Source organism: Mus caroli, unplaced genomic scaffold (assembly GCF_978045245.1).
Source record: "Mus caroli unplaced genomic scaffold, Mus_caroli_1 scaffold_14, whole genome shotgun sequence".
In the NCBI taxonomy this organism is placed as follows: domain Eukaryota; kingdom Metazoa; phylum Chordata; class Mammalia; order Rodentia; family Muridae; genus Mus; species Mus caroli.
Window position 1 is genome coordinate 81,649,436 of NW_028227269.1, and position 20,995 is coordinate 81,670,430.

The window sequence follows — 20,995 nt, forward strand, 5'->3', positions numbered from 1 at the left end:
TTCCCAGTCTCTGATTCTGACAATGAGTGAAAACTGGATACAGGGTCACTGCCCCTGCAGGGAAATGGTCTTTCCCTTTTACACAGCAGCTTAGAGAGCCAGGGACTCACACAAAGCTCAGCCAGGTAAGAGCACTCCATGAGACCCCTATGGAATCTATACCATAAGATTCTATAGTATGACCTATCATAGCATTGGGCAGAACCACCTCTACTTTCCAAGCCTCAATACACACTGACTGGACTTAAAGGAACCACTAAGTTCTTGGGGCCCTGCCTGTAGTGTTAACGTCAAACCAGCAACAACCAAGATGTTGGGGGAGCACACAGAACTGGCCACATTCCCCTTCCCAAAGAGTGGGGTCCACTGATGCTAATTTGCCTTGTTTCTCCACCTCTGTTGAAGGGCAAAGTCCTTGTATAACATGACTACTGTATCATTAGGACCCTTGAATCCTTTTTAAATAGTCTAAGAAATCCTGGGTTGAATACCACCTAGCCATTTTTCTGTTATAGCTGGACACATTTTAACAGCATTAAAACATGATTTTTTAATCTACCAAATGTATACATCACAACACCTCAGAGAGATGGCCATTAAAAATTAGACATTCCTCTCCTTCTTCATAGAAGAGGCAATGCAAAAGCTGATTAGAAAATAAAAGGTTGAGGAAGAGGAAAAGAAATAAAAAAGGAGAGAGGAAATCAGGAAAAAGACAAGCCAATACAAATGGGATTTTTGTATTCCAATATCAAAAGCTAAGCCACCACTGGGGGGAAATGCAGACTGTGAGACCTGTTAGTCCCTTGTCCTAACAGCCGGTCTGCTATGGATATGTGGTCATGAAGGTGCATAGTCAGAGGCCAGGTCTATGGAACTCCACAATTGCTTTATAGAAAGTGGGGGCAAGGAGATCTTTCTACATTGAGCTGAGCCCTAGATGCTCTAGATGAAGGAGATTTAGAATTGAGTTGACAAATAAAGAACATGCTGTAGAGGCCATTGGGACTCTCAGGTGCAAATTGAGAAAAAGGGTGAGTTTCCTTTATGGGAAAACTGAACTCTGACAGCCCTGTGGATGCTCATCCGGTAGACTGTGGGGACTGAGCTATAAGAGAGGAAGCCTGGTACTTGAACAAGATGTGCAAACATCTTCAGGTTGCCTTCCATAAGAAGTGGGTATTGGGATGGGAGAAAGATGGTCTCAGTGAAGCTCCAAGGAGCATCCATGGATGTCCCTTGCCCTCAGAAGTGCTGTTAGCTCAGTGGATCTCTAAGATCTGTTAACACAAGCGGAACAGGAAAGCATCTGCCCCTCCATACATCTGCCAAGCCATGTAGATGCAGAGAGGCCATCGGGAAGCAGAAAAGTAACCCAAGCTCCTGAGACTTAGGCATTTGTAGACCAAAGGTTCAAAGACTTTAAAACAATTCTCTGAGTTTCTTTCATGAAGGGAAGTCTCCACTGGGTGGTGATTCAGGCTTCCTGGTTCCATGATGACCATGGATAGCCACTGACCCCTCCATGCTCTTTGTGTGCTGAGTAACACCCCAACTCCCACCCCGCCCCAGGTGGAGCTAAGTCTGGGGACATGGCCATGGCTGTAGAGATATCATCTGTCTCATAAGGCTACTCGAACTGGGAGCCCAAGAACTCGGACTCAACATTCCAGTATTGTAATCAAATATAACCAGCCAACCATTATGCCGTGCAATTTGGTATCTGTTTTCTGAATACGACTGATAGACAGGAAGCAGTCAACTTCTCCGAAAGAAGACTTGCTAGTGTTCCCTGTGCTGTCCACTCACCACTAACAAAGTGAAGGGCTGGTTTAGTATCATTCCCATGTCATTGATCAATGAACAGACTATCCATATTCACTACTGATGGAGAATTGGTAGGGAAGAGCAAGGGCATGGGATTGTCTGCCATTTAGGATTAATCAATGGGCAGTGGGTTTTATTCAAGCAGCTGGATAGCCTAGTCAGTTGGAGTTTTATCAGGACTGGGACTCTCCTCTAGAGCATGGCAATGTTCCTTGATAAAGGAGTGACATCCTCAGAGAGAAGCTGTCCATTCTCTCCAAGTCTAAGGGCATGCCATGACATGGAGGGGCTGCCTGTCGAAGGCCAAAAACATCACTTCCTTAGGAGTAGTTGAGCATTTCATAGAGGCATGTAAGGCTATGCTTTTAGAGAGCAGAGGGGCCTGGCCATCGACCGAAGCAGTGCTGGGAGACCTTCCCTCCCTCCAGTGGAAGCTTCATTTTAAGTCACCTGAGACTTTGATGGACCAGAGAACTATGGAGGGTATTATGCCAACATCATGCTATATGGCAAACTGGAACTAGAGAGCTTACCTAAAACCCTTTTTATCTGCTGGCAAAGGCCCAGGTTCAGAATCAAATGTGAATGAAAGTTTTCAGTGGGCTGCAGCTAACCCCCATGTGCTTTAACTTGGGGGTGGAAAGCGGGACTCCCTTTGGTGGGCCCAGCTGCATGTGTACCCCTCTGGCCATTCACATCCCAGGCATCGGTCATCTCAGCCGCCACTTGACTCTCAGACACCCGTGTATGATTAATTACCCATTACTGTAAGCAGTGGCCCTTGTTCAAAGAGCTCTGTCTTTAGAAAGGACTATAATACACAGCAACTTTTCAAGGCTTTCAAACATGGGCTCAGGCCAAAGGGAAAGTCTAGAATCCAAGAGCTAGCCATCAAAGGTGGAAGGTGCTGAGAGACCAAAGAAGGCACCGACAAACCTAGGATTGCCCAGAACACGGTATATTAGGGACTTAGTGTGAGAAGTGTGCTCTGAGCAGCAGGAAGATGAGAGAGTCTGTACTCCAAGATAAGGGGCATGTATGCCAAGCCAGGCAAAAATGGGTCTTGGCTAAGTAGATGTACCTGTGTCTTCCCAAACATTCTTTTTTCTTTTCTTTTTCTTTTATTATATATTTTCTTTATTTACATTTCAAATGTCATCCCTTTTCTTGGTTTCCCCTCTGAAATCCCCTATCCCTTCTCCCCTCCCCCTGCTCATCAACTCATCCACTCCTGCTTCCTGTCCCAGGCATTCCCCTATACTGGAGCATAGAACCTTCACAAGACCAAGGGCCTCTCCTCCCATTGATGACTGACTAAGCTATCCTCTGCTACTTATGCAGCTAGAGCCACGAGTCACACCATGTATACTCTTTGATTGGTGGTTTAGTCCCTGGGATCTCTGGAGGTACTGGTTAGTTCATATTGTTGTTCCTTCTATGGGGCTGCAAACTCCTTCAGCTCCTTGGGTCCTTTCTCTAGCTCCTTCATTAGGGACCCTCTGCTCAGTCCAATAGTAGGCTGTGAGCATCTACCTCTGTATTTGTCAGGCACCGGTGGAACCTCTCAGGAGACAATTATAACAGGCTTCTGTCAGCAAGCACATGTTGGCCCACAAAAGTATCTGGGATTGGTGATTGTATATTTTCCCAAACATTCTTAATATATTATATATCAACTGAGAGCCAGTCCAGGTTGCAGTAGCCAGCATGAATGCTTGGTTGGCTATCTTTGTCTTAATAGTTTTTATTTTATTGTTTTATTTATGTTATTAATGAGAGGTATGTGAGTATAGATGCCCATGTAGTCCAAACAAGAGGGCCAGATCCCTTGAACTCAGAGACATAGATGGTTGTGAGCCATCAGATGTGGGTACTGGAGGACTAAACTCAAGTCCTCTATAAGAGAAGTACACAGTTTTACGTCCCTTGCTGAACTCAACCCAGCTTTCCCTAGTCTTTCTCTCTACACACCCTCCTTTCTTCAATGGCTATAACATTCAAAATCCACATTAGGAAACACCCAGTGATCCTTGTGGGCTGCCTCTTTTGTGTCACCTTCTACAGGGTCCTCTGGTGGGAAGCCATGGGGGAGAAGGTTGTCCCTAAAGAAGGACTATTCTCCACTGCTTAGTTCCTGCTAGCCTGCCAGATTCTGCTGTCTTCCTGGTTTTGTAGTTAAGAGATGACAGGGAGGAGGAATGGGTGGACAGAATTGAAAGTCTCTCATCACTTTCTCTCTCTCTCTCTCTCTCTCTCTCTCTCTCTCTCTCTCTCTTGCTTGTCCACTTAGGGCTTAGCATTGAGAGCTGACAGCAGGCTGGGGCCTCCTCTGGGCATGACTCTGGCAGAGGATCAGGGGCTTCTGGGGAGGCAGGGCCAGTGAGAGGAAACAAAGAGGCCCTCACCAAGTAGCAACAGCAATGTCATATTCTCCTTTGGATGGCAGCTGAAGCCATCTGGTGTGAACTCCGAGCTGTGGAGGAGAAAGTCTCTTGTCCCTTGTCCCTTGTACACAGTAGCAGGAAAGACACCCCAAAGTATGATGGCATTTAAAGTAAGAGAAGCGGTAGCCCCAGTGTGGTTGTAAACCATTCCTCTTTACCTTCCCTATTAAAGCTCCAGCTAACCCTTGAGAGTTCTATTCTTTCTAGTTCTGAGCTGGAAAGACAGAAAACAGGTACCTGAGCAGATGCAGGAGGCTGCAGAGGAGAGAGGTGAGGAGCGGGTTTCCACACACCCCTAGGAGATGTGTAAGGTCATCTTTGCTGTGATATGCTGTAAATGCTATCAGGAAGGGCTGGAAGCAGAGGGCTCCTTGGCACATGACCAGTGGCATCTCTGCTTTGGGCTTTCCATTCTTTTTGTGCTGCCTGCCAAGATATGCAGGGTGGGGTGGAGGAAGTCAGATGGAGATGAAGCCCAGGGAGCCAGCTGTCACTCCTCAGTCCCCTCCCTCCTCCACAGAGATCTAGAGAAAACCTGCTGGAAGCAGGACTCAGCACCTCACTGGACTCTGCTCGACATGACTCCAGTTCCAGGCTAGAATTAGAAAGGCTGGAGCTTTCAAAAAGGTTTGGAGGAAACAGAGTAACTGACCCAGTGGTATTACCTTCTTCTCTCAAGGTTGTTCCCTAGTCCCTCTGCCTCAGCATTTCTTGAGCCTGGTAGAACTGTATGCTTTACCATACTTCTGAAGCCTGGTAGAACGAGTCTTCAGACATTTAGACTCAGCAGAATCCCAGAAGGCCTGGACCTTAGTCAGAGAACCTTTTCAGGTCTGCAGCTAGAGACAGTCGGCTGAAACATCTTACATGGGTGTGACTTTGATGGCAAACAGTCTTTAGGTCTTTTTGAAACCACTGTGTTTCAGATATTAGAACCAGCCTCTCCCATCTATCCAACCCTAGAGATGCCCTGACTAGGGACTCATGTCCTAATATGTAGGTAGGGAACAGTGAAGGCCTGCCGCCCCACAGCAGCCTCAATGTCACCTGGGAGTCCCCAGTGCAGAGTAGCTAGTGCCTAGCTGTGTGATCCCCGGCAAATAACTAGCCCTCTCTGAGACCTGTTACCCCCTCCCCCAGCTTCCCTGTATAATAGTCTGGACTGGTTAATCTCTAGTACTCCTGTCCAGCTGGGAGTGTTCTGCAGGTGACTGCTTCTCTCCACGCTGGGACTTCCTAAGAAAAAGGAGCTGCTATTTTGCCCCATAGCTACCTGATTCAGACATATCTGCCAGCCTTGGAGGATGAGGGATAAATGGTGGGTATCGTGGAGTCAGAAGTGTTGACAGACACAAGCAGCAAGGCTGAAGCCATAGGATTCCTGGCTTATAGGACAGGTCCTTCCACAATTCAGGGCTCACTCCTGCACTGAGTACCGGGAAGGCGGTGGGGGGGGGGGGGAGATCACAGAGAACAAGGAATGGTACCATCTTGCCTTGCCAGCTCAACAGTTCCACCCTTCTGGTCGGGACGCCCAGTGTGGCAAGTGTCAGGAGCAGGCTGTCCAGGTCAGCTGTGCGGTACAGTGGGCCCAGGGTTGCTGCTGCTGAACCCGGGTAACATGTGCTACAGGACAAAGACTGACCCCCTGGGAGTCATTAATGACACCCTGAGCTACAACAGTTTCTGCTTCACTTGGGAGCCCTGGACCTGTCTCTAAACACTCTCAGAGATGAGTAAGAGGGTTTGGGAGACAACGATGTCGCAGTTACGGTCAGTACCAGGCAGTGCCTGCTTTAGTCTCAGTCCTCTTTCTATTCTGGCCCATGGGAAGTATGGTAAAGCATACAGTCTGTAGCTATCAAAATGAGAATATAGAAGTCTGATTTTCATAAACTATAAACCGTGAAGCAATTGAATCAGCCTGGCTGTTGGAAAACAGGGAAGACACCCCAGTGAACCTATTTCCACATCAGGGTCTGGGGGCAAGGAGGGGTTTATTTTGTTTTGCTCTGTTCTATTTTGTCTTTATATCAAATTTCATTGTCATTTTGGGGAGATTAGTCATCCCTAGACCCTGCCACCAGAACCCCAAGCATTACAACTAATGATTCAATCTGACAGCTGAAATCACCCAAAAAAATGCCCTGGCTACCAGCACCCATTCAGAGAAGAATCTTGTAGGACAATGGGACTGAGCAAGTCTCTAGGATGGCTACTCCCTGCCTCCCCTCGGCCCCTACACCACTGTTCCTGCCTTTCCCAGACCCCAGAGTACCATGCAGTCAACTGAAAATCCAAGTCCTCAGAGGCAGAAGAGCTCAGCTGTGTGTTTACGGCAGCTGATTTCGATCCAGATCTCATCCTTGCCAGTCTCCGGGAGAGGCAGGCTGGGGGCAGACTGTGTGTATGTGCCAGGAAGGAATCTATTTTGGGAGGTGACCTGAGCCCTTTGCCATCCGGTTGCCTCCTGGCCACCCCCATCCTGCTAGGAAGGAGAACTCACTTTAGCAGTGGATGGAGAGGTTGTGTGGTTTCAGCCTTTCTTGTCACCATGTAGCTGACTCTGGCACATGTCCCCATGCAGTCACATGGGAAATTCATGGGCTGCCATCTGTCCAGTGATCAGGCAAAGGGTAAAGGTGAGCTAGGACCCTGCACCGCAGGAGAGAGGGGCCACTCAAGAGACTGCACATGCCTCTTTAGGGAACAAGTCTGCCCCAATGCTGCCAGAAGACAGAGCAGAGAGCCACCTCCAGGCATTACCAGGCTTACAGGTCCTGGAAAGAGGACAAGGCTTCCTAGGTCAAGGTCAAGGAGATTCGTTTCTATCTGTTATCAAAACAGGAGCATCCAAAGAGAAGTAGGGAATTTAAGGTCAGAGAACTGCCAGGAAGACCCTCAGTTCTTCTCCCCAAACCCCCACTCCCACCCCACCCCCCAAAAAAGCCACTGTGAAAACAAGATGGTAGGTTTCATTAAAGCAGCAAGTGAATTTCCCAGGTTGCAACAGAGTGAAGAAAGCACAGTGTCCTAGAAGGAAGGCACAGCTATGACGTATGCACTGTAGGAACAGGCTACAGGACACTGCTTAGAAGCAAAGGGCTGCCTGGGATACTGAAGGAGAGGGGATCAAGCTCAACACAGAGCAACTGTCAGTGCTGAGGTGTCTTTCCTAAAGCTAAGGAGAGAAGGGTGGTTAAGGGCTTGCAAGGCAGTGGATCTTCCAAACCTCTTCATTGTGACCAAGTCCTTGTAGCCCTAGCAACAACAGCACACAGTCCCAAACAGGAACAGACCTCATTGGCTTAACATTTGGCAGGAACACTCCCATTCTTCTTTTCCTGGGTGAGCCTGACAACGGCAACCCTACTACAGGAAAGAAAGAGAAAGAGAGAGAGAGAGAGAGAGAGAGAGAGAGAGAGAGAGAGAGAGAGAGAGAGAGAGAGAGAGAGAGAGAGAGAGAGAGAGAGAAACTATTGTTGGTGAGATTTCAACCCAAAGATTGAAAATAATGCCTACTCCTCCTGCCCACCTCTCCCACCCTCTGTGATTGTCATTTCTAGTTTGAGGCTGTCATATCAGCAATGGAGAAGGTCAAAAGGCCAGAGGAGTGGTACCTGCCTTAAGGAGTTCTCCTTGCCTTGAGGAGTGCTCCTTGCCTTGTGTTGCTCTGGGCATCTTCATGCTTACTCTCTATATCTTATCCAGGGCTTTGATAAGCCGGAAGAAATCCAAGAGAGAAAGGGTCTGTGAAGGTCATGTCAAAGGAGACAGGAGTAGATAAAGATGTTTGGCCTCAAGCAAACCTGATGTTCATCTTTGTTTCCCAGAATAAATGAACCCATCTTGATGTTCCCAAAGGGTAAAGGAGAAGGGGTGGGTAGAAGACATGGGGAGGGCCACTCTACTGGAGAATATTCTGGCAGCAGCAACTTCCCAGCCATGGTGTAAGCCTCACTGAGAGCATTTAGAAATGCCATGGTTAGGAGCATTGCAGAGGAGTTTTCTGCGCTGAATTCCAAAATGTCTTCCAGCTGGGATTCTGAACCACATTAAATACCTCTTAAGGGATCTCGCCAGGTTTAATTCTGTGGTCTACCGGTTGTAGGAAATGTGAGTGAGGTATAAGGAGGGAGTTTGCTAAGACTGGAGAAGAGGGATCCGGGAATCTGCCGTGGGAAAATAATAAGTAAACGGTGACACACAGGAAGCAAGGGAAACTCAAGAGAATGTCTGCCCTGCACACATCAGCTGTGCCTCTCCCTTCCCTGACCTTGACCATTTGTGGCTGCTGCAGCTGCAGCTGCAGCTAAGCCTTGGGCAACAGGGCTCTCTTCCCTGTATGCCTGAAAGGAGGTCAGCCAGAAAAGGACACAGGCATTCGTTGACACAGGGGGTTGGGCATAGTATAGAGCATAGAGCATCCTGGCCTTGGGCTGGAAAAAGCATGTCTTGCCATAATTCCAACCAGGATGGGTATTTTGTTGAAAGCAGAAAAGAAATTCATCTTTTACCCAGTGCTGCGGCAGATTACAGGTAATGAAGCTAATCCCTAGCGTGCTCCCAAGGGCTTTGCTCAGACCAGAAAAGGGGTGCCCTCCCTGTACACCCCTCCTCCCGTGTCCTGCCTAGGGGGCTCATCTTAGACTGGGCTCTGAGGAAGGAAGGAAAGAAGGAAGGAAGGAAGGAAGGGAGGGAGGGAGGGAGGGAGGGAGGGAGGGAGGAAGGAAGGAAGGAAGGAAGGAAGGAAGGAAGGAAGGAAGGAAGGAAGGAAGGAAGGGTTTCGTGTCACATTCTTTTCAGCTGTCCTAAGAGCCACCGTATTGCAGATGACACTCCTTCCTCTCTGGGGCTTCTCCAGGGCCTGCTTTCAACTCATCGTGAGGTTGTGTAATTATGGTGATTACAGCTCATGACTTTTTCCCTCTCTTCAGCTTTGCTTTCAAATTCATCGAGGCCTCTCATTAAACATGGTGATCCTGGTAAAGTCAGCGAAGTTTTAACAAGATTTTTTTTTTAACATGGAAGAAAGCTCAGACAAGAGTTAGTGGTGGCTAGGTTCTTGATTTATCCATGTGCCTCTGACCTTCATCTCTTTCCCAAAGAGTAGGCTCTCACAGAACCTCCATGTCTTATGGGACACACAGACTGTCCCGCAAGAAGCAAAAACACAACCCTGCTATCTACAGTAAAAGTAGCAGTCAGAATTTTCCCTGGATGCTGCTATAAGGTTCCAGAGCATCCATAAAAAAAGGCAACCATTATCCTATGTGGGTGATCATGACCAGAGGTTTTCTTGGTAATGATACAGAGCTTCAGGCCCCATCATTTGCTTGTGCTCAATCATAGCTTTCTTGACTAATTCCTAGGTCCATAGGACATCATGAGAAAGCCCACCAAGGAGTATGAGTTGGGTGGTAACCACCAGGGAAGCCCTGCCCTGCCCTGCCCTTCCTCTAGGGTTAGTGTCAGGCTCCCCCTATCACCATTCTCTCCAGAGACAACAAGGACTGTCTGGTGAGATGCATCTTGCCAGCAGACGTGTATCTTTGAGTGGCCCCCTCACCTGGCTTCTCTGAACCCTCCAGACTGTTCCTGCTCCTAGCCGGTTAATCCTAGCTTGTGTCCCTAACCAGACTGTGGAGCTGTGTTGTGACTAAGCTGTACCAACTATCTAGAATTGAATGTCAAAAGCTTGGCCGCAAGATGTCTCCACTTGTGTTGTCATCCCTGCCACAGATGACCTGCTAGTTTCTCCCCACTGAGAGCCATGTCCCTTTAGAGCTCACAGGAATTCAGAGAAGGAAGTGAGTCAAAAGCAGGCAGTCAAAATGGAATCCCCACTCATCCTGACATTGGTGTAAGAGCCTGGAAAGGTCACACTCATGGACCTGAGGGGTAAATCAAATCCTGCCTCACAGAGCAGAGGTCAGCATTACATGAGAATAGAATTAGTGCAAGCTGCTATTTCCTGAGAACTCATAGTGTCAACTACCTGACGCTGGGCATAGCTTGGGATGAACATCTGTTCTCCTCCGACTCTATCCCTGGGTTGGATGATCATGAGAAGATCCTCTGACTCTCAGTTTCCCCCATCATAAAGGAGGGAGGATAGTAATTGGTGAGGTGTGAAATTAAGATAGAGCACACCATTGGCAGCCTACGTGTTTGACAACCATTTGGTATTATTTTTCATGAAACACATCCTTAGTTCTCCATTTACCACCTTATGTCATTTGCAACAGAGTTCTGTGAGGGAGGTATTTCTGTATTGACTTTATAGTTGAGAGGGTGGAAGTGATGCTATGGGCAAGGTACATTTACTACAATGGTGGCCACGATAACAACTCAATGTATGGGAGCCATTATTTCTGCCCTCCTTTAAACTTAACTCAGCTCCTCTGATTTGCTGGGGAATGGAGAGGGACTACAGTGCCTATTTCTTACAGTTCTTAAGGACTTCCCAGGAAGTCTTGGGGCTATGGACCTCATCCACACAAGAGCAAGAAATGAGAAGGGCCATAGGTAAAATGTTGACCGTGTTGCCAAGACTTGGCCTCTTGGCTTCCACAGAGACTCAGGACTTTAAGATGCCTCCAGACACAGACCAGGACTGGCTTTGTCTACAAGAAGCCTGTAAAGTCCAGTTCTCTCAGCATAGCCCTCATGCCACACAGCCACATTTCCAGGGCAACTCATCTCTCAGTTTGGAGCTACCCAGAACAACACAACCTCACCAAGGCCAGTTGCTCCATCTGCCAGATAAACAGAGGTTTCTATTTTTTAAGCACTTATTACACAGCAAGGCTCTTGAAAGACTCAGAAGCAAGTGGCAGGGAATGCTCTCAAATATCTCCATAAACCAGGTCCCTGGGGTGTGGGTGCCTACTGCTTGTAGCATTGGAAGAAACAGGGGTAACAGAAATGGAGTTTCCTGAGGAGAATTTGGAGTGTGTGTGTGTATGTGTGTGTGTGTGTGTGAAGGCAAACACTTCAGGTTTGCACTGTTGTCAAAGGTTGGCATGGCTGGGAGCTGATATAAAAATCTCTACCATTAACCTCATAGCTGCTTATGTATCTTGCATGAGATGCTTACGTGAATGTCTGCCCTGTGAACATGCACATATGTGCGCACGGCTGTATATCCCTGTGCACAGGTGTGTGCACAGGTGCATGCGCCTCCTTTTTGATACACACCGAGGTGTTCAGTATCTGGCTCACGTGTCACCGTATGCTGCAGGCCTGCATGTGCCTGTGCATGGACTGCATGCCTGTCACAGCTGTATATGTATCTGGGTAGGGGCACCTCTAAAGCCACAAGTCTTCACGGTTTCCGCTGGATAAGTTATTCTTCACTTCCCTTCCCCCCAAACACAATTGCCTAGTGCTGCTGGCGCAGAGTCAGAATGGCCGCCGCGTTTCACCCCCGAGGTGGCTTCCTTCCAGCAGTGGGTGAGTGATCCCAGTGACTGTACTCTCTCTAACCTTGGGGATCCTTCTGCATAGACAGTGTTCCCCAATCCAGCAGAGATGATCTGTCTATCTGTCTATCTGTCTGTCTGCCTGCCCACTGCTCCTATTCTCATGTATTGGTCCCACAGACAGTCAGTGGCACACATTTCTTGGTATTCCTGTTTTTGGCATCTAGGGTTTTTTTTTTTTTTCTTCTTCTTCTTCTTCCTAAGAAACAAGGAGTTGAGCATCCCGAGATATTGCCAATATGAATTGTTTGTCCCGGATTGTCCTAGGTATGGATGCTTGCAGTTCATGTCTCTGGGTACCCACTTCCTAACAGCTTTGTAGATACTTTCAGACCCAGTCACAGTCTCCTTAGGTCCCCTCTCTCAGATAAAGCTTTCAGAACCTGTCCTTTGCAAGCCCAGGACTGAATCATCAGGAAAGCCTAAACCCTCATATCCCTATATGTGAAAAGAATTTGTAGGGAAAGACAAGTAGGAAGGTTCTTTGAAGCTAGGAATTTCAGTGGCCCAAGGTCCAATCCAGGTGAGTCCTGACAAGACTGCTTAACGTGTTCCTCTTCAGGGTTAGAATGCCCAGGTGTCTATCTCATAAGATGCTGAACTGCAGCCAAGGCGTAGAGAGGAAAGGGAAATGAACTACCTTCTCTCCGCATGCCTCCAACACATGAACACACATTGGTGTTCATGAAGTATTCTGCTTTGGGTGGGCAGAAGAGGGCAAGCGGCAAATCAGGAAGTTGACTTCTTGCCTGCTAGGCTCTGACTTAGCAGATATCATCATTAGGGACAGCAGCCGATGAATGTGTGTTTGCAGGAGAAAAGTGCCTTTAGGTAGCCGGCGTTGAAGTCTTCACAGATCCTCTGGAGAATCTCATAGTGCCAGGCAAGTGAATTCTGCTGACTTGTCCATAATATCAGATTATTAAGCTTCCCCTGCATGTACCCTGGAGTTGTAGTTAAGGATTACGTGAGCTTCCCTGTTGAAAAAGAGGAGCATCCAGTTGCTGCCCATAGCAACATAGCTGTGCCCCTGTTTTCTTGAGTCTTTGGCCTTTGCCTAATTTGGAGTAAACCAGAGCTTAGAGAGGAGGAGAAGTCAAAGCACGAGGCAGACATTGTGCAGGCCTCAGGCAGGTATGCTACTGAGGGGCTTTGCAAGCAAAATGCCCTCTTCTCTCCCCTCCTCTCCCAAGACCATCAAGAAGTTCTTGCAAGCTGAGAGTGGAAAGGGCAGGTTGCTCCAGTGGAATGAGGAGAAGAGACTGGAAGGCCCTCCCTGAAGTCTGGGGTCATGGGGAGCAGTTTCCACTGCAAAGGAAAAGGAGCAGCAGGGGAGATAAAAATCCACAACTTAGAAAGGAAGCCAGAGAGTCCATGTCTGGGCATTCTGCCACCAGGCCTGGGCTCAGCTATTGAGCCCTCATCTTCCCTGGCATCCTTGCCTGGTTCCAGATTGGACTCTATGCAGCTGGAGGGATATGGAAGAAGGTCTCCCATGGCTCACTGACAGTCAATGGTTAGCTCTGCACGTGCAAAATTATCCTAAGTGATGCTTTTGATGAGAGGCAGGAACCAGAGTCCATGAACACCATTCAGGGAGGGTTCCAGAGTCTGTCAGGGATTTCCCAAATTGGGCAGTTGGTCTGTGGTGACATAGAAATGGGGTCATTTCTAAAGGGAGCAAGTTGACTTTGCCTGACCCACCTCAGAAAAGTCAATATCACATCTGCTTCTGTTCTTCTTGGGGTCTCTACAGGAACACTCAAAAGGCACAGAGATGGCTTCTTCTGGTGTGTCTACCCACCACTGCTACAAATCTGTTTGCACCAAACCATACAGATATATCTTTGTGATGTACCATCTTATAGAATACTCAGATAGAAGGAATATTTTTAAACAAATTAAAATGTCCTTCAATACCAAAGGAGTTAAAAAAAAACTCAGTGGAAGAATTGGCCACCAGGGATGGGTCTTGCCATGGGGCTTCTACCTGCCTGACTCTCTGTGGCAGGGTGAAACAATCCAGAAATGTCCTCTTCCTTCCGGTGCCACTCTGTCTGGCTCCACCATGGATGCAGCCCAGACTGTCCTTTGTCTGTGCATTCTATTTCTTCAGCCCCACTTTGCTTACAAAGTCAGAACAAGCAGAGAAAAAGTGGGGGAGTTGAAGATGCTTTGAAGCTATTCTAAGTACAGGTTCTTCTACCATCCCATGCCAGAGTTTCTCAGACACATGAACCATCTCAAGAAGTAGCTCTCTCTCCCCCACTACACTCTCAAATATCTTTGGGAAAGGAGATGCCACGGAATCCCTCATACTTCCTATCCAAATCGATCATTTTGCCTTATTCATGCAGGGGGAGGGAGGACACCAGGGGTTCTGATGCCCAGGGAAAGAAAAGTCTGATAAAGCTAGACAGACCTTCTACTTCTCCCACTCTGCCAACCCCTCACCAGGACCCATCCCTTTGCATCTGGCTGAGGGGTTTCTGACCATTCTCCTTGGCCCACCCAGCTCCCTCCCCTGAGCCTATAATTCTATATATGCCCATCCTCTATAAACGTGAGCATCACCGACTCATAGATGACCTTCCCAGTCCTTGAAAGGACAGCCCATCTCGGAGTCGTGTGCCCAATCTGGCAGAGCACTACTTTTCATTAGCAAGGATGAAAAATGCCTGTGTGTCACACCAAGGGGTTCAGCTGGGATCAATGGAAGCTAGAAATAGCGCCCCAAATTAGTCCTGCCCAGAAGAATCTGACTTTCTCCCAGGTGGGAGGAGGGAGCAGTCAGTTTCTAGAAAGGCAAAGATGAACCGAGCAACTAACAAAGAATCAGGAGTGGAAACTCCCAGGCAGTGATGAGATAGGTGGATTGTCTTCTCTCTCTCTCTCTCTCTCTCTCTCTCTCTCTCTCTCTCTCTCTCTCTCTCTCTCTCATCTTATTTCTTAAGGTTTCTCCCTTGAATTGTGATTGCATACGATAAAACGCACAGATCTGAAATACAGGGTTCAATGAATTTGACAAATGCATACTCCCTTGTAACCTACAACCCATCACCCTACAAAGTCCCTCATGCTCCCCCACCCAGTGCCACTCCTCTCTCCCGGGAGCAGACAAACCCCACTTATAGCCTAGATTTTTATTTGATATATTCTGCAGGCTTCTAACTTTAGTCTTAGAGCAACTGAGAAAATCAGCCAAGGGATTCTATCAGCTCAAGTGTCTATATTCCCTTCTATGCAAAGGGCTTCTCCTACCCTAAGAACCTAGGTACTTGCCCTGCTGCCCCCAGTATGCTCTCTGACCTCCCGAGATTCCCATGAGCCACAGCTCTCCACTCAACCCATGAGTTTCTTAGCCCCGGTCTCCCAGGTAAGTAAATGGCATAAGTTCTCGGTCATTGGGTCATGCATGCTTTGTTGGTTACTATGTAGAGGTGTGATGCCCAGAGCCTCGGCATGTCCGGCAGCATGTTGGTTCTTCCTCCAGCACTGCACAAAAGACAGCTAGCTATGCCTTTTGTGCATTTTCTTCCAGAAACAAAGGATCCCGTAACACCTTCTACCAGGTTTCTAGCCATCTCGAAGGCCACAGAGATGAAATCATCCACTGGGGACAGGGGGGCTGAATGTGTGGGTGTTTGCAAACCAAGCATTGAGTCCCTGGTCTGGGAGATTTAAGCATCCCAAGTTCTCCTGGGCTACACTTTTGCCAAGTGTGTGGAAGGTGAAAGGTGCTTTGTCTGTGTGCAAAGCTTTGGTGTCTCTGGAATGTACCTTCCGCAGTTCAGTCCTTAATCATTGTACATTTTTCTCATTTGGACAAAGGCTGCCTGCTAATAGCATTTTCAAACATTCTCTGCTGCTTCGCTCAGCTACGCCAAGGCCTCAGGCTGAGCTGGCTGCTGTTCTCTGGCACCACAATCCAATCCCTACTGACCGGAACTGAGGCACATCACACGTTCACACCCCAAAACACTGCTGCCTCTGTAACTCTACAAGTGCCAAGCATGAGCAAACTCACCACTCCCCTTCCTTCAGAATCATCCCTGCTGGAATCAGAGATGGGGGAAATAAAAGGAGAGGGATGAGAGACCCCTAGAGGGTTCAGGAGGGGGGCTCTCTGGGTAAAGCAAGTGCCTGAAGCAGCCTGCAAGCCCACTGGGCATAGCTTCTGGGGCAGCTCACCTCAGAACAGATAGCTTTGCCTGTAGGATTTTACTTTGATCCCTGAACACCACAGGAGTCTCTGCTCTTCAGAAGGCATGCTGCTTTTGAGCCAAGGGGGAATCTCATGATTTCTTACCCTAAAGCTCTTGGCCAGGCATCCAGCCCTGCCTGCTTCCTGTGTGATTAACTTCCTTGAAGCCAAGAGCCCAGCCTCACTCACTTGGGTGATGGTGTGGTCGGTGGATTGCAGCTATACCATCATCTCAGCTGAGCAGAATATTTTTCCAAGCCATCCCAAGCCCTCCTGACCTCCATCTTTAGCATCAAAACTGGCATTTGGTAAATGTGTGAGCTCAGCAGTAAGAGAGGGACCAAAAGGGAGGGACACCCCACCACCTGGATGCTGAAAGGCAGGTACTGATCCCAGGAGCAGCTCCTGGGCTGGTTAGCTGCCTGCCCCATCCCTGATGTTCCCAGAGATGAAGAGATGTGGGAAGAAGGGGAGGGGGTCGCCATTTGCAGGCTGGTGACAGGTCCTTGGAGTCAGAACTATGAGGCTCAGTTCTGGCAGGAAGAGATTAATTATCGCTTCCAAATCCAACCAGGCTCTTTCTCTAGAGCTGGGAAAGGCAAAGGGTGGGGGTGCCTCGGGGTTAAAATTACTCAGAACAATCCTCCAGGGAAAAAAATTCTCTAGCCTGCTTTAACCCACAGCCCCTCTGAAGCCAAAATGACCTCACTAATGAAGGTGGAACTACAATAAGGGTTTGGACAACTGGTAAACCTTACCTTCTTTGTCTTTGAGCTCTTAACACACATTTTTGTTCAGATTTAGTGGTTTGGTGTTTTGTTTTGTTTTGTTTTTTTCACATGTGCCATGTATAGCATCAGGTATGAGTATACAATGTTTAATTTGTGATGCTGGTAGAGGAAAGGAGGAAGGGGAAGAGAATCTAGATTGAGTGTATGGTCACTGCAGCAAAAGGCTGCACCTTTCATGTGACAAACAAAGGTGACAGGAAGTGATATTGTTGTCCCAGAGGGCCCTTAGACTCATGTTTTTCCAGAAAAGGAGTCTATACTCTATCCTATGATTCTTGCCTTTATTCCTATACTGAGAAGGCACATTCCCAAACGAATCAACAGGGACACAAATGTTCCCTGCTCTGTGTGAGAAAGGGTACCCTGGAGAGTGAGAGCTAGCCTGGAAAGGAGGCCTTAGAAGCTAGTGTCTGACTTCTAAGGGCACTGTGGTGCTGTCCTTGCTGTAAATGACTATTTTAGAGATTCTGAGACTGGCATAGGAATGGGCTGGGAAGATGGTTATGGTCATAACACATGAGAAGCTGAGTTTGACACCCAGTACCTATGTAAAAAGCTGAATGTGCTTATAATTCTAGCACCAGGGATGGGCAGAGGTGGATACCTGGTGCTCCCTGGCCAGCTAGCCTAGGCTACCTAGGTGAGTTCTAGGCCAATAAGAAACCATGTCTCAAAAGAGGTGGACAGGCGCCTCCTCAGGAAAGACACCTCTTAACACCACATATACTTACATCTGCATGCACAAACAGACACACACAGACACACACACAGACACACACACACACACACACACACACGACTGACACAGGAACTCTCAAAGATTTTTTTAAAGCTGATTGGAAAATCTTTAGCCTAGTATAAACATAGGTTGCTGCAGGCTGAGTTTAGTGTATCTGAAGACTGAGATAAGGTTGTTGATGGGGAAGATTGTGTGTGTGTGTGTGTGTGTGTGTGTGTGTATTTGCATTTGTGATTATTTTTAAGATAATGGAGAAATGAAGAAAAGGAAAGAGAAAAGAAGATGAAGGGGAATAGATACAGGCTTAATGACAGCTTCTGGGGCAATTCCATTTCTGGACAGGCCTTTATCCATGTCATCAGGCGCCTCAGCTAGGCTGACTGTCCCTCCACACAGAGCTAAGCCAGATGACACAGCCATGTACCCTGCTAGCTCTAAGCTCTTGTTTGTTTATTAGCTCTGCCCATTATCCATCAATTCATCAATCAGCAGGTCTATTGAGTATCCTACTAGGCTTCACCAACCAGATCAATTTTTTTTAATTACATCCAGCTTACATGCAGTCGCGCCTAGTAAACAAAATGAGCACCCACACCCCACTTGGATATGAGCGTGAGGAACCACTGGCCCATGCATTCTCACTGCCAAACTTCACAGCCTTTGCCAATGGGGGATCATCTGCTGCCCTCTGCAGATGGTGACAGGTGTCACTGACCCACTGTCAATAGCAGGATGGGCTCTGAATGTTTTCCCAGGCATGCTGATCAATCTGCTCGGGGTCCAATCACACTCTTCCCTGAGACCCATGTCCTATAATAGGAATCTCTAAAGGGGTATGTAGGAGATGAGTAGAAACCAGGACAAAGGAAATGGTGGGAGTGGCCAAGCATCATTCATCCTTGTGCCTCCTCCTACTGGCCAGTACTAAACTCCCTCCCAGATCATAGGCTCCTCAACCACCCCACCAGAGCATGCAGATAACTAGACTATCCCAGGACCTCTGGGCCTCATGGACCAGGCCTAACGGTCCTGTTTGTTCTTTGATTCTGAGAATAATGGCCACATAGGATTTATGTAGAGTTCATAGACTTCCCAGTTCAGAGCCATCACACTTGGCGCTGCCAGTGGGGAATCAGGAAGATCAAAGGCAGCAGGATTGCAGCTCCCTGGCACCTCTGGGGGATGCAGAGAACACTGAAGGTCCCATTTGTTCACAGTCACAGCACCTAGAGTCAAGAGTCCCCAAATCCTCTTGTAGATTCTTCATTTCAAGTAGGAAACATGGGTGTCAGAATTCCCGTGATTAATTAATTCCTTAATTTCTAGTCACCCGGATCTGTGGTGATTGTCTATTTGTGTCAACTATTCCTGACTCAGATTTCCCCGGTCTAACTTTTCCTTACACACTAGAGTTAAATCAAGTCAAAGGGCAGCCCACAGGCAGTAAGGATCTGAGGGCTTTAATGACTAGGCTTTGGTATATAAAACTTCCATATCCCAGCAAGCGCACTAGCCACACACACACTTCTTTCCTTAACCTGCCCAAAGGCCTGTTTTTCTCAGTTGTCCCTAGTGGGGCTTCCCATAGAGATCCCTATCAACAAGGGCAGCTGGGAAGGGTGGTGGATCTTTTGGCCAGAGTGACTCCTAAAACAATTAATTCACCCGTTTGGCTCTCTGTCTCTGTCCCTCTGTGTGTCTGCACACCTGTGTGTGGTCTCTGTCGGTTCTCTCTGCAGGGAAAGTCGCTGGCGGGCAAGCGCCTTACGGGCCTGATGCAGTCCTCCTGACCGCCCCAACCCCAGGCCCAGGGCCCGGGCCCACAGAGGACCCGGGCAGGCGACGCTCTACATCCAACGACAGAGCTTCCTTGCGGGGAGATTTGGTCACTGTGAAGGAGAAAGAGTGAGGGCCACAGAGGGCACTGGTGGGAAGATGCAGTGGGTGAATGGGGAGACCAGAGAGAAAGAGTCCACGGTGCTGGGCCAGCGGGAGAAACCCTGCTTATAGCCTCTCTCTTGTACAGCCACACACCAATGCTTATTCTCAACAAGGGTCCATTTCTAACTTGGTCAGAGAATGTCTGTCTCATGGAGGTTCCTGTCTGACTGTCACTGGAGATGTTAACCTCACCTGTCTAGTCGTCTGGAGAATCATGCCTTCCAGCAAACTTCAGAGGGACCCTGGGCACATAGTATTAAACATCACCTTCCTACTACTCTCTCTAATGCACTGGCAGCGCTCACTGCCACCTGTTCACCCTCCCCCCCCCCACTGGTGGCCACCCAGGTGTACTGGGTGTGTGACAAGATGCTGCTTTCACATAAAATGTCAAAAGTCCCATCTTTAGCCCCAATGACCCTTCAAGTTCTCTCCACCCTCGGTGGTACCATATTTTTAAGAAGTCTCCATGGGTGTGATGGCCACCCCCAGTTCCCATCAAATGTCTAAGGGTCCAGAGCTTGAAGAGGCACCCAGTACAGATAATGAAGTGTGTGGTTTAGCCATTGAAGGTTCAGGTGACAATCTTTTAAAGATATTATTACTTCCTGTCTTCTGATTGTGCCCCTTGCCCCTCGGCTTGTCCCCTTGTATTTTACTCATAATAAACATGGCCGTGAACTCAGGGGCCATTGGGCTTCTCCCCACTGGTAGCCCAAGATGGAAGTTTCTGGAGGTGGATGGATTGTAGGGCTGGCCCATGGTGGTATCCTACCAGGCCTGGCCAGACTCTCGCTGGCTGGTTTAGGGTTCAGTTATTCCTGAAACTTAAACACACTATGTAATGACAGGTCCCAGCCAGAGCCGCAGAATTCCCTTCCCAACCTTATTCTGAAGACCCAACCAAAGCACCTTATTAAACATAGCCAATCATCTAGGAAAAAGCGTGCTAGAACCTGCAAAAGATCTTCTGTGTTCTTCCAGTGTGTCAGGATAGCCATTTGCCAACCTGGCTGTGAAGTCTTGTACCTAATGTGTCGCATCAGGTCCTGAATGAACACATGGGCAGTACTTGGCAAATGGCAGCTAGTACGGTCATTGTCATGGTTACAATGACAATTTGATCACCAGATGCCCTTGGACGCAGATGTATCAGGCAACATGCTTTTCAATTCAAACATGTTCTTCCATGCACACCTGCCCTGCCAACACCTGTTGGCTCCTCCTTTGATCTATATTTGTCCATAGGTGAAAACTCCCCCTTGGGAGTATATAAACAGAGAAGGAAAATGAAGGAAAGAAGTTAGGAAGGAAGGAAGGGAGGAAGAGAGGGAAGGAGGGAGGGAGGGAGGAAGGAAGGAAGGAACGAAGGAAGGAAGGAACAAAGGAAGGAAGGAAGGAAAACATTGTTTGTGTAAGCAAATTGAGTAGCTGGTGACCCAAAGTCCACATGTTTATTCAGTCTCAGCTCTGGGTGCATCATGTGACCCATCTTCCCAGCCCCCACCTGCAAACCCTGTCTATGTCTGCTTCTACACAAGTCCAGATCCACAAGCCTCCTGTTG

General features: G+C 48.1%; 1 protein-coding gene across 6 annotated transcripts in view; it reads left to right on the forward strand.

Moving 5' to 3' along the window:
- The window catches only part of Rgs6 (regulator of G protein signaling 6), a 540,717-nt gene extending 519,954 nt beyond the window's left edge, over positions 1-20,763 (forward strand). For 4 of the 6 annotated variants that reach the window (XM_029484451.2, XM_085830530.1, XM_029484450.2 and 1 more), the window contains 2 exons: positions 11,660-11,726; positions 19,229-20,763. In XM_029484451.2, coding sequence (XP_029340311.1) covers positions 11,660-11,726; positions 19,229-19,398 — 237 coding nt within the window. In that variant the 3' untranslated portion in view covers positions 19,399-20,763. The remainder of the gene's footprint in view (positions 1-11,659; positions 11,727-19,228) is intronic. The other 2 variants (XM_085830531.1, XM_021178714.3) reach the window with 1 other exon arrangement.
- Positions 20,764-20,995: the final 232 nt, after the last annotated feature.